Below are 14,046 nucleotides of genomic sequence, written 5' to 3'. Positions count from 1 at the left end.
TACTTTTACGACCTAATGAATCAATACTTTTACGACCTAATGAATCAATACTTTTCGAACAACCTGTACGCCTAAATGTTAGACAATCATTCCCGGGAGTGGGACTGATTTTAAACAAGATAAACCCAAACCTGTGTCTCCGATAAACCCAAACCTGTGTCTCCGATAAACCCAAACCTGTGTCTCTGATAAACCCAAACCTGTGTCTCCACATTGTCCTCCAGTTCATCAGGGAAACATAACAAATCAATCTATTACTTCCTAACCGAAAGAATCACGCGAGGACAACCCAACGGTGGAAACAAGCAAAATAAATGTAAAAAAAAAAAAAACTTTAAAAAAAAAAAAAAGCTTATCTGAGAGGAAGAACTGTGAAATCATTACAATATATCTCAATACTGCGCGGTTTAACTCCCTTTTGTATATAAAAAGACAATTCATTTATACTTTATTAATTAATTGGTTAATGCTTTTATTGATTCGTATATTGTCATCGACTACGAATAATTGTGCAAACATTTAACTTAATCTGAGAATGGGAAGTGGGGGAAAAAAACGTGTACAAAATGTGTATCCGACAGACGGGGTGAATTAATGTCAGCTTTGTACAAATTGTTGGATATTCTTTGTATAAAGTGTAGGACTCAGCGCGGAGACATAGCAGTAAATAGTGTTGGAAGAGGAACAAAGCCCCTTGTCACCTGTTTCTATGCCAACAGCAGCCCCAGTCATTAGAACCAATCATTGTACCTACAAATCGTTATTGCCGCCTAGTTCTGTTCCACCTATCTCAACGGCAACCTGCGCCTCACCACCACCACCACCACCCCCGTCCCGGGACAATGTCTTCAATTATAAACCAACGCCACATTGACAGCGTGTGCGCAGATCGTTGGTTCCAATCTTCTTTGAGTATACAAACATCTTCAACCGCTTCCTTATTGGGCTTGGGAGGGGTGGGGGGGGGAAGGAACACGGCAGGCTGCTAAGAACGACAACCCCCCCCGCCTTGTAAAGCAGTGCTCACCAGACGATCGAACAGAACCAATGGGCGGGCCTCGTCATGTGAAAGCAAGAGTAGCAACCCCTTATCTAAAAACAACAATGCATTATTTTGGGGGGGGGGGGCAAATCTTCTCAAATCACCAACAAAATTGTTACCCTGCCTAGTCAGTCCCCTGTGTTCAGCGTGCAAGTGATAAGGACAACACTGCCCCCCCCCCCCCCCCAAAAAAAAAAAAAAAAACTCCAGAGAGAGTCAGTCAGCTGGAAGACCTGGTTTAAGAGCCACAGCTCTTGAGGTTAATAAAATGCTTGGGTTACAGAACAGAGCTAAATGCTGCGGGGGGTGGGGGGGGTGGAGTGGTGTGACAGTAACAGATTGCCTTAACGCGAGTGCCACACAGAGATGCAGACAACAGGAGTACACATTAATATTTAATACAGGGCACAACGGCATATAACAATAAACCCAGAAATAGGACACAATGAATGAAAATAAACCCAGAATTATTTTTTTGTCAATAGTCATGGCAATCATGACATAGACTATAAGTTTGTAAAAGAGTGTATAATCCAACTGTCATTAGAGATCACTTCATCAGGATGCCTTTAGTGATAGAGACACAACTTTCAGATGAAGATGGACAAAGTGTTACCAGGGCGACAGTGTTTTGTTTCAGGAGGGTGCCACAAGGGAGAGAGGGTCTTGATGATAAGGTTCCCAAGTTGAACTCGTATCTCTATTACAGACCTGTAAGTACCGACACATGGAGAAGTAAGCATATACACTCAGGTGAAATGTCTCCATTTTTTTACTCTCAAAGAGACCAGGGCGCCTTGGAGGTGTGGGGGGAATTTTAAGGCACGCGCATCAAGCTTCGAACAGCTGATCTCCTTTTACTTGCCACTTTATGGAAGAGCATCTGTCTGCTTCAGGTGGAAATACAAGCAGATCACTGCTTCTTGTCAACCAAGTTGGTGGGAATCAAGATAGGAATTAGGACCTAGATGGCTGTCTGGTCGTGCGGTTTGCGCGCTGGACTGTCGTTCAGATTTATCGATGGTCCAGGGTTCAAACACTGCCCGCTCCCATCTCCCGTCGTCCTGCGGGAGGTTTGGACTAGGAAATAAACTATCTTCAACTCTGAAGGAACATCCGAAACATGTAAAACAAACAAACAACATTTTAGACTGTGTACACTTTACATTTGTTTTTAGATCAATGTAATCTCTGGGTATCACACTACGCACCACCTACTGAGATTCTCTATTGGCCTATATTTGACACGATGATCTCCAAGCAAGGTTCCACGGTTTGACCAACTGCGGGTGTAGCCTTAAAACCCTACAAGTGGTCAAGCATCAGGTCACGAGTTCCAGCTAATGGCATAGCAAACACCAGCCCTTCACCTCACTGCTTGTGTTTAAGTAGTGGTGCGAGACAAAAAATAGTTCCTTCTATGGTACGATATTCAGCTGTCTCAGTACCTACGAATTAAACGAACACATCATGTTGGATCTATCCGCTGACGTCACTCGTAGCGATTGTAGTAGCAAGTCTGAGGAAACATTCTCACAGTGACAAAAGGAGGAAACATTCTCACAGTGACAAAAGGACTATATATCGCAAATGGACTTTTTTTTCCGCGAATTAGTCCTGACACGCTTTCGTAACAGTAAAACCAATCAAGCGTAAATGAATCAATATTCTCAACAGTTTTTTTCTGCATGATTTGTCGCGTTGTTTATTTAATTCAAATCATTTGCAGTGAACTGTTTATGCTTGACAAACACAAAACAAAAGGAGGTGACAGTGTTCTCAACCCGGACTAGCCGTACCATTCGTGGACTGGTGGGAAAACAAAGAGAGGCTTGCAAGAAACTTCCCCACGGGCGGACATAATTTACCAAGATATTATTTTACGTATGTTTAATGTTCCTCCAGGGAACAGTACCAGGAAAAAGAAGTAGAAGCAGACAGAGAAAGCGATGGGAGGACAACATTAAAGAACGGACGGGCCTGCCATTGAAAGAGGTTCTAAGGCAAAGGGCAGAGAGGAATGGCGGAAGACGGTCGATGAATCTTGCATGGTGCCCCAACGGTCCAACAGACTAAGAGATAGGTAAAAAAGGAAGAAGGTAAAAGGTATAAAAAAAAACAAATACGAATGGTAGAAAACTCTATAAGGTGACACGAGGATACTTGAACCACGTCATCACGGTGGTATGTCTGCAAGTTGTATTCCGACCAGTTCTTCGTTTCTTCTTCTATTGCAGTCACCAAGTAATGAAAAGTAGTTCTCAACATCTTCGCTCTGGCCAGGTCTATACTAGCAGGGCTGCACCATACACCAAGTAAAAGTAGTTCTCAACATCTTCGCTCTAGCCAGGTCTATACTAGCAGGGCTGCACCATACACCAAGTAATGAAAAGTAGTTCTCAACATCTTCGCTCTAGCCAGGTCTATACTAGCAGGGCTGCACCATACACCAAGTAATGAAAAGTAGTTCTCAACATCTTCGCTCTAGCCAGGTCTATACTAGCAGGGCTGCACCATACACCAAGTAATGAAAAGTAGTTCTCAACATCTTCGCTCTGGCCAGGTCTATACTAGCAGGGCTGCACCATACACCAAGTAATGAAAAGTAGTTCTCAACATCTTCGCTCTAGCCAGGTCTATACTAGCAGGGCTGCACCATACACCAAGTAATGAAAAGTAGTTCTCAACATCTTCGCTCTGGCCAGGTCTATACTAGCAGGGCTGCACCATACACCAAGTAATGAAAAGTAGTTCTCAACATCTTCGCTCTAGCCAGGTCTATACTAGCAGGGCTGCACCATACACCAAGTAATGAAAAGTAGTTCTCAACATCTTCGCTCTAGCCAGGTCTATACTAGCAGGGCTGCACCATACACCAAGTAATGAAAAGTAGTTCTCAACATCTTCGCTCTGGCCAGGTCTATACTAGCAGGGCTGCACCATACACCAAGTAATGAAAAGTAGTTCTCAACATCTTCGCTCTGGCCAGGTCTATACTAGCAGGGCTGCACCATACACCAAGTAATGAAAAGTAGTTCTCAACATCTTCACTCTAGCTAGGTCTATACTAGCAGGGCTGCACCATACACCAAGTAATGAAAAATAGTTCTCAACATCTTCGCTCTAGCCAGGTCTATACTAGCAGGGCTGCACCATACACCAAGTAATGAAAAGTAGTTCTCAACATCTTCGCTCTGGCCAGGTCTATACTAGCAGGGCTGGACCATACACCAAGTAATGAAAAGTAGTTCTCAACATCTTCACTCTAGCTAGGTCTATACTAGCAGGGCTGCACCATACACCAAGTAATGAAAAGTAATTCTCAACATCTTCGCTCTGGCCAGGTCTATACTAGCAGGGTTGCACCATACACCAAGTAATGAAAAGTAGTTCTCAACATCTTCGCTCTGGCCAGGTCTATACTAGCAGGGCTGCACCATACACCAAGTAATGAAAAGTAGTTCTCAACATCTTCGCTCTGGCCAGGTCTATACTAGCAGGGCTGCACCATACACCAAGTAATGAAAAGTAGTTCTCAACATCTTCGCTCTAGCCAGGTCTATACTAGCAGCGCTGCACCATACACCAAGTAATGAAAAGTAGTTCTCAACATCTTCGCTCTGGCCAGGTCTATACTAGCAGGGCTGCACCATACACCAAGTAATGAAAAGTAGTTCTCAACATCTTCGCTCTGGCCAGGTCTATACTAGCAGGGCTGCACCATACACCAAGTAATGAAAAGTAGTTCTCAACATCTTCGCTCTGGCCAGGTCTATACTAGCAGGGCTGCACCATACACCAAGTAATGAAAAGTAGTTCTCAACATCTTCGCTCTGGCCAGGTCTATACTAGCAGGGCTGCACCATACACCAAGTAATGAAAAGTAGTTCTCAACATCTTCGCTCTGGCCAGGTCTATACTAGCAGGGCTGCACCATACACCAAGTAATGAAAAGTAGTTCTCAACATCTTCGCTCTGGCCAGGTCTATACTAGCAGGGCTGCACCATACACCAAGTAATGAAAAGTAGTTCTCAACATCTTCGCTCTGGCCAGGTCTATACTAGCAGGGCTGCACCATACACCAAGTAATGAAAAGTAGTTCTCAACATCTTCGCTCTAGCCAGGTCTATACTAGCAGGGCTGCACCATACACCAAGTAATGAAAAGTAGTTCTCAACATCTTCGCTCTGGCCAGGTCTATACTAGCAGGGCTGCACCATACACCAAGTAATGAAAAGTAGTTCTCAACATCTTCGCTCTGGCCAGGTCTATACTAGCAGGGCTGCACCATACACACCAGACATGCACAGCAAACAACCCAAATAACCTGATCAAAAGTGAACCGAGTGGATTAATGGTTCAAACCTGAGCTCTGATAAAGACAAATCTTGGCTTTGAACTTCTCGTGTATACACTCCATTCACCAACGCGCTGGGTCTTGCACTCTCTCAACTTCTGCTGGCCAGAGAAACAAATTACTAGGCTCGAGATTTAAAATAAAGTCTAGAAACAGAGAGAAGAATTTTTTTAAGACATAAATCTTTCAGTAAACTTCTCGCGACGTTAACGCCTATTTTTTTGTTCACTTGATTAATTCGAGTCGTTATCGTCTGTGCGTTTTATCCGCGATGAGAATGCCAAGCTAATTGCTCTAGTTCCCAGAACCGAGCCATTAAATGTACAGATTTAAAACGTTACCAAACAAACAAATAAAAGTCTGATGTGTTTTCTACAGTGGAGTAAAAGACAGATTAGAATAAAGATGGTCTTAGTTAAAAAAAACTAGAACGAGACAGAAGTCTTAGTTCAATAAACTAGAACGAGACAGAAGAAAATCGTGTCAACATAAACAAATAATACACAATGAAAGACAATTTACAAATCTTATACCAACTCAGGAGGCGCGGTGGTTGAGCGGTAAAATTAATAGACAATTAATTACTGGTAATTCATTATTTTGTTTAATAGCAACAAGGGAAACTAATACTTCAGTATTGAAAGAGATGGCTACATTTGTTGGGTTTAGTCCCTTTAAATAATTGTTAACGCTCACGCATACTTCGATCAAGTCGATACTTTCAACAATTACTTATTATACCTACATGAATCAATAAACTGTGTGTGCTTTTTGTTTTGTTTTTAAATACATAAATCTGTTATTTTTGTGGTAATTATGTTCTGTTCCTAATCTCTCCACAGGGATAAGTCCAACACTGAAGGTACAGATCTCAACATTAGAATTACATTGTAGTGGCTGGAGTTGAACATGGACCATGAAACGAACAAGCAAGCAAACGATGTTGCATGGTGGAGCCAGCCACAGATAGCAATGTTCTAACTCAGTGTTTCTCAAACTTTTTTGTCTGGCGGCACAGTAAAAAAACTACAAAAATTTCGCGGCACACCACGAAGAGCAACAGTTATTTTATAATAAAAAGAAAAAAAAGTATTTTACCTGTTTTGAAGTATTACATTTAATGTGAAGGGTTTGCCTGTTGTTGTTTTTAGAGCACATGCGATCTAATCGAGGCTCCAGAGTCGACAAACAAACTCGTATTTCATCGTCTATTGTAAGAAGTCTCTCTCTTTTCTTAGATTTGATTTCAGTCAATGCTGAAAATCCAAACTCACAAAACCATGAAGATGCAAATGGAAGAATTATTTTGATTGCTTTTAAACTGATTGCAGGATATAACTTGTTGATTGAAATCCAAAACACATCCAGGCTTTTCTCGGCAAAACTTGACTTAAGAACTGCATCGTTTTTTAAATCAATGAGCTGCTTTGCTTCTTCAGTTGTCAGATTTGTAGCTTCATTGTTTCCAAATGGATAACTGACCCATCCATATTCATTACTTCCAACTGTTGGAAAGTAATGCTACAATGCTGACTGCAAGTGTGTTAAAGTGTCCAGAATTTCGGGGGTGATTTCTTTATTTGAAGCACATTCATAGTAAGTTGGAAAGCAGTTGAAGACTCCTTTCGAGATCTTACTTTGCCACAAAGACAATTTTCACCAAATGACTTCAGTTTTGAGGATGCAGTGATGATGGTTTCCGATGGTTCTTGAAGACTTAAGTTCAATGAATTTAATTTGTCAAATAAATCAGAGAGAAATGTCACCTTAACCCACCAGATCTCGTCATGAATAAAAAATCCAAAATCTTTTTTGTTTTCAGCCCCCAATAATGAAATCAGCTCAGCCTTGAGTTGGACGACACCTTAAACACTTTTCCCCTGGAGAGCCAACGAACGTTGGTGTGATACAGGAGACATTTGTAGTCTGAATCCATTGCTTCACAAAGCTCTGAGAAAAGTTGGGATGCAAGCGGTCGAGATTTGATGAAGTTTACAACTTCAATCACTTGATCCAGAGCAGATATCAAATCTTTCGGTAAAGATTTGAAGGCAAGAGCTTCTCTGTTGATCATGCAGTGAACAAATAATACATTTGAATTTTCTTGACGCACAAGAGTGACGAATCCCTTTCTATTTCCCTGCATGGAAGGACAGCCATCGGTGCAAACGCTGACACAGTTTTTCCACTGTAGTTTGAAGAGCAAAATGTTTTCGTTCACCACTTTAAAAATATCTTCGCCTTTGGTCGTAGTTCGTAAATCTTTTCAAAATAAGAATTCGTTGACACATTTTTCATCCTTTATGAACCGAATAAAAGCTAGCAGCTGGGCTTTGCCGCTAACGTCAGCGGATTCATCAACTTGAACAGACCACAGCAGAGACACTTCATCGTCAGTCACGTCGAAGTATTCGCAGATTTGATCTTGTAAATCTGACGATAAGTCTTCAATTCTGCGCGAGATATTATCATTTGACAAAGGAACTTTTTAACTTTATCGGCGGCATCGGGTCCAAGGATAGTTTCAACAACTATTGCTAAAGCTGGTGCAATGATTGATTCAGACTCTGTGTGTGCTTTCTTGCGTTTTTGTTTATAACTGAGAAACCTTATAACTTGCAATCAATCCCTTTTCTGGCAGCTTTAGGTACTTTGTAAGTTTCTTAGCTTGTTTATTTTGTTGAGCCCTGATGTTTTCAACGTATTTTTTCGGTTACGCTTTTATAGCTGGATATTTTGTTTCCAAGTGTCTCTTCAATTTGCTTGGAACAAGCGCCTCATTCCACAGAGTTGCATTGCAGATCAGACAGAATGGCAATGGAGCATCTTCAGGTCCCGAAGATATGAAACCATATCCGATGTAGTCTTCTTTGTACCTTCGTTTGGTTCCTTGCTTTTCATGTAACACTTTCGAAGTTTCATTCTTGCTAACGTATTTCTCCATGGATAACAATGAATAAGGCTTAGTGATAACTTGTTATCGTTATTATCGTTACCAATTTGAGAACTGATGTGCGTCTGCTAAGGCGGCCTACATTTGAGTCATTATAATAATATATGTATAGTTAAAAAATTCCATAACCTGAATAAATAACAGCCCTTTCCGTCATAATGGACCGATCCACTACTACTACTGGTCATTGCAAGTGGAGATGTCATCGCAACATAAAATAAAAATTTAATAGTAGGCAGACCTGTGTAACGCCTGCACGTGTGGCGTTCTGAAAACTCCCGCGGCACACCTGCAAATCTTCGGCGGCACACTAGTGTGCCGCGGCACACAGTTTGAGAAACACTGTTCTAACTAGTCTCTGATCAGAGAGACCCTTGTCTCGACTTTAGTTCACTGAACAGATACGCCAAAACCACTGATCTGGACGCTATGGCGAAACCAACTTCTTGTCAGGGGAATAAGATTTCTTGTTATGTTGGCCAAGTTTTTTTGTGGCGGGCCGTTTTGACGAAATAGCCCACAAAACATGAACATCAAGTCCCCACCCCCCCCTCTCTCCTTTATTACCATGTAGATGTCTATTGGTTTATTTGTGTGTAAACTTGTTAAAACATTGAATTGAGCTAAATCTGGACAACCCAATGTATAACACGCTTGAACATCTGGGGGGAAAAGTGCACCCATAAGTAGAGGTTTAAATCTACGCTGCCTTTTTCATAACATCGGCGACACAGAGGAGGATCACTTGACCTCCTGCCAGTTACCCCCCCCCCCCGCCTCTCCGGCATGTCTCCGAGGCTCAACTATTACCAGAACCTATCATAGTCATGAAGTCATGTTTCCTTACTCGATTTTTTGTTCTATGACTCGGGAGATAGTCAATCCTCCAGAGAGACCTGAAATAATCTGATAAATACAATTACATACGCAGTCATCTCAAGCAACATGCACAGATGACCCAATTATGTAAATATCTGCTATTTCTACATGACCTTCAGGAATGGGCTTCCGGCGGGACGAGTGCAGACATTCGTGCAATAATATATTCACATATTGAATCGAACCAGGACATCAGAAGTCCAAAGGGTTGCGGAGATGGAGTACATCGGTATCGCTAGCCAAAGGTCAGAGAGCTTGTAGTGGGCACTGCAATGATCAAATATTAAGACTTTGGTTCTCTCTGATAGAGAACATGACCAGATGTTAAGACTTTTGGTTCTCTCTGGTAAAAAACGTGACCAGATGCTAAGACTTTGGTTCTCTCTGGTAGAGGAATGACCAGATGTTAAGACTTTTTGGTTCTCTCTGGTAGAGGAATGACCAGATGTTAAGACTTAGTTCTCTCTGGTAAAGAACGTGACCAGATGCTAAGACTTAGTTTTCTCTGGTAGAGAACTTTGGAGCGTCGCAAGACTCTTGTTTTATACAAATACACCATATTGTTTTAACTCTGGGGGTGATGCGGACAGATGTTATTGTGTGTATGTAGCCAGCTGAATCAAATAACACAGGCCAACGATAGACGAGCGGTCAAGCGGGAAAGATCTGTGTTGTGGATAGTATTCAGTCACATCGGATATAGTCATGTGACCACCCAGAAGTGTCAAGCGATGTTCCGTCGGGTTCTAGAAGGTTTTCAGGTACCCTATATAAAGAGCCAACTGTCACAGTCAAGAAGGTTCAGTACAGTTCAGCGCAAGGTGTCCAGACCAGTTGAACCCAGTGCAAGCCGGGACAAGGCGGAGAGGCCATTAGTGTCTGATATAGTGATACTAGAGTTGAGACGGCGGTACGTTCGTTAACGTGTGGAAGCATTAGCACAGTCAGTGCTAACATGTTGCAATGGTGCAGTATTGGCTGTGATTTATTGGACATTAAAGTGCTAAGTTATTTTAGGAGCCCAGAATTGTCAAGTTCTTTAGAGTTGGCGCAGTTAGAAAAGAGCCTGGACAGTGACAGCCGTTACAATAAATTTCAGTTCATACACTTACACCTAATACAGTGTTTTTGTTTCCCTTTCTGCACATATCAGATCTAGAATGCCGAAATATACAGAAGAATATGGATACTAAAAAAATGCAAACGCTTCAAAATAAAAAGAGTCGAAACTTATTAGTCCCTCTGTCTAGATACGTGAACGACTCAGCACAACTTAGAACAGGCTGGGTGCAAAAAAAAAAAAAAAATTTTTTTCAATAACTCGGCCCACAGATTGTTTTTAAGTTAATCAATTTAAAAAAGAAAGCAAGATCGCTTGACTTGCACTCCATGTCATGTGGTTTTAAAGAAACTCGGTGGTGTCAGAAGCACATAATTGTGCATGTCCTGAAGGAGATGGATACAGTGAAACAATGCAGACGTGAACCCCCTCCAGCATTAAACCTGAAACTCACACCTGAACTGAAACCATTGGCTCCAACAATGAAGTTAACAGCCTCAAAAAAGAAAAAGTTCTGATGTTCAACAGGAAGACTAGGGAAAACGGAGGGAAAGGGGGGCTTGTACATTCAAACATGGCTGTCTTCAAACATTCGCACTCTACCAAGTTGGCACTACATGTTAAGTTCGTGTCAATGGTGTTGTGTGGCCGACACAATGACCGATTGTTTGGACTCAGTCCACCAAAACGTCTTAACAAAAAATATCCCAATTATAAATCCCAGAGGACATTCACGAGTGAACCAAATCACTCGGCCATTCAAGCTCCATACCACTAGAGATAGCAATGCATCGACCTTCCTCGGGAGCATGGATACACTCAAATGAAATGTCCACTAAACTTTCTTGCTGTATAGATACTTTTTTGCCCTGCTCCTTTTAAGATTACACATACGAACACAAATACAAACATGATTAAATACAATCATGATTACAAATACAAACATGATTACAAATACAAACAAAAATACAAACATAATTACAAATACAGACACAAATACAAACATGATTACACATACAAACATAAACATGATTACACATACAAACACAAACATGATTACAAATACAAACAAAAATACAAACATGATTACACATACAAACACAAACATGATTACACATAAAAACACACATACAAACTTGATTCCAAATACTAGTGCGAATACAAAGACGATTAAAAATACTAAAACGAATACAAAGACGATTACACTCAAAGCTTGTACATCCTCATACAAGAAACAAACAGTAGCTATGGGCTAATGTTATCTGACGTCTGGCAAAAGGAGGACACATTTCTCCTTTTTTTTTGGGGGGGGGGTCTTTCCCTCCGCCCGGTAGACATTGGCCTCAAATGGCCTCAAATGTGGAAATGTCCGTCTTTCAATCTGTTGTTTGTCCCTTCTATGGGTGCCTATTAGTCATGGGTCAGTGCCCAATTATCCCACTTCAAGCCATTATTGCAGCTCCACAATATCAAACTATCGTGTGAAAAGGGGATTCCCCGGATTACGTGGCCGATAGTTGAGGAGGGTGTTAAGTGACCATTTACCATCAGGTGTCAGCGGCAGGTGAGTCTCGAGAAACAAAACAAAAAAATTATGTTGCAGTTCTCAACATCTCCATCAATGGTGTTGACTGTCCCAATCCATTATTAACTATTATGACGTGCCTGCAGCATTCGATGGGCATAAGAAGGGTGAATAGCGAGTGGTGTTAACATGTTAGCATGGAAGAGTTGTGCCCACATTCCCTATCCACGGAAATTGCTATAAGCAACAATAAACCTGAATATTGTTGTTGTTTGTTTGTTTGTTTGTTTTCACATGTTTCGGGTGCTTCTTCAGATTTACAGATAATTACAACCTAGCCCTAAACACCAGCAGGACAGCGGGGGGTGGCTGTGCGCAAGGGTTCCAAACCAGGACCACCGACACGAGAGTCCAGAGCGCACACCACACGACCATCCTATCTGGTGATATCAAATTTATTGCTGACCAATGACGAAACTGACGGTCTATAAACTGAGGGGAACACGTGCTGTAGTGGCCGATGACGTCAAGCACCTACTAGGATATGACAAGCTCGTGCGAGTAACGTTAGAGAAAATGTCAACATGACATGAAATTTTAATGGACAGCAACCGCAAGTATCATGCGGACACACCCGGTGGTGGCGGGAAAGCTCAGATTTCTCGCTCAGGACGGGACGCAGATAGCGTACACAGGGCAATTCAAAACAACTAAATGACAACACTGGAGATAGCCATGGAACTGATGGTCAGATGATAACCTTTCCAATAGAGAGCTAGATCTGGTCAGTCTCGGATCCTACTTTGACGTTTTGGAACTAAAGCCCTGTATTATAGCCAACCGCGGATTACCAAGAATAACACATACATCACAAACATCTAGACCATGACATACAATGTATGACATCTAGACCATGGCATCTAGACCATGACCTATAGAGCATGACATTTACTGCACGACATGGAATACATTGGTAGTACTTTCCCGGTCTTTCGGACTTGCTCCAATTAATCCAATCTCTCCGTTCTGTGATACCTGAAATAATTGTTCAAGCGAAGCACACACGAAACTGTCTTGTGAGTTGTAGAGGAGGCATTAAGTACTAGAGCTAACATCTACACGGGAAAGGATCAAAGGCAAATGTACTACTAATTTAACGTTGTTTTTGCACCTAAACAAAACACTAAGAAAAGGTGGCGAGAACATGATACACGCAGAACACACGGGGACACGGCTCCGCAAAAAAAAAAAAAATGTTGAACAGCAGAAAACAATCGATTCGTCTGAATGGTCGAGTTTTTTGTTGTTTTGAGACGCATTCCACATTGTCCAGCCACATTTGTTTCTCTGGTCTGGAGGTTTGACTCCCTCGTGATCTAGCCACTGGTAGATTACATGTGTACTTGAGCGAAAACGCAAGGGGCCACTCTAGCCTGCACTTACGTACATGAGCGAAAACGCAAGGGACCACTCTAGCCTGTACTTACGTACATGAGCCAATAAAGACGCACGGGACCACTCTAGCCTGTACTTATGTACATGAGCCAATAAAGACGCACGGGACCACTCTAGCCTGCACTTACGTACATGAGCCAAAACGCAAGGGACCACTCTAGCCTGTACTTATGTACATGAGCCAATAAAGACGCACGGGACCACTCTAGCCTGCACTTACGTACATGAGCCAATAAAGACGCAAGGGACCACTCTAGCCTGTACTTACGTACATGAGCCAATAAAGACGCAAGGGACCACTCTAGCCTGTACTTATGTACATGAGCCAATAAAAACCCTTAACCTGTACTCACCTGCAATAGTACTGAACCGTCTTGTATTGTGATGCGAAGACAAAACTTCTGGCCAGCGTCCCACCTGGAGACGATGTGTACATCCTCTATACTGGAATATGGTACGGCTAGCTCCATGAAGCCGGTAGGCTGGGGGAGAAAAAACAAAAACTGGTTATAAACACACACACACCAGCGAATCTAAACTACAGCGCAATATAATAAATATAAATGCACAGAGCGCTGTCGCTTTGTGATAGTCACGTGGTGTACACGTCAAGGTCTCAAGAAATGTGTAAACAGCAAGTCTATCTACACATTTCCTTCTAGAAGATTCGAGATGTACACACAGAATAGTACAAATGTAAAGATGTTGCTTCCGCATCAAGAAATTTCAGTTGGAAAACCTATAAATATGGCAGACAAGCTTATATCGGGGTAT

The 14,046-nt window shown here is 42.0% G+C and overlaps 1 protein-coding gene across 5 annotated transcripts in view; it reads right to left on the bottom strand.

Moving 5' to 3' along the window:
* The window catches only part of LOC106069745 (C-Maf-inducing protein-like), a 114,434-nt gene that overhangs the window by 63,477 nt on the left and 36,911 nt on the right, over window positions 1-14,046 (bottom strand). For all 5 annotated transcript variants that reach the window (XM_056034607.1, XM_056034604.1, XM_056034603.1 and 2 more), the window contains exon 3: window positions 13,626-13,754. In XM_056034607.1, the coding sequence (XP_055890582.1) occupies window positions 13,626-13,754 (129 nt within the window). The remainder of the gene's footprint in view (window positions 1-13,625; window positions 13,755-14,046) is intronic.

Source organism: Biomphalaria glabrata, chromosome 7 (genome assembly GCF_947242115.1).
Source record: "Biomphalaria glabrata chromosome 7, xgBioGlab47.1, whole genome shotgun sequence".
Classification (NCBI taxonomy): domain Eukaryota; kingdom Metazoa; phylum Mollusca; class Gastropoda; family Planorbidae; genus Biomphalaria; species Biomphalaria glabrata.
This window is presented reverse-complemented; position numbering and strand designations above follow the sequence as displayed.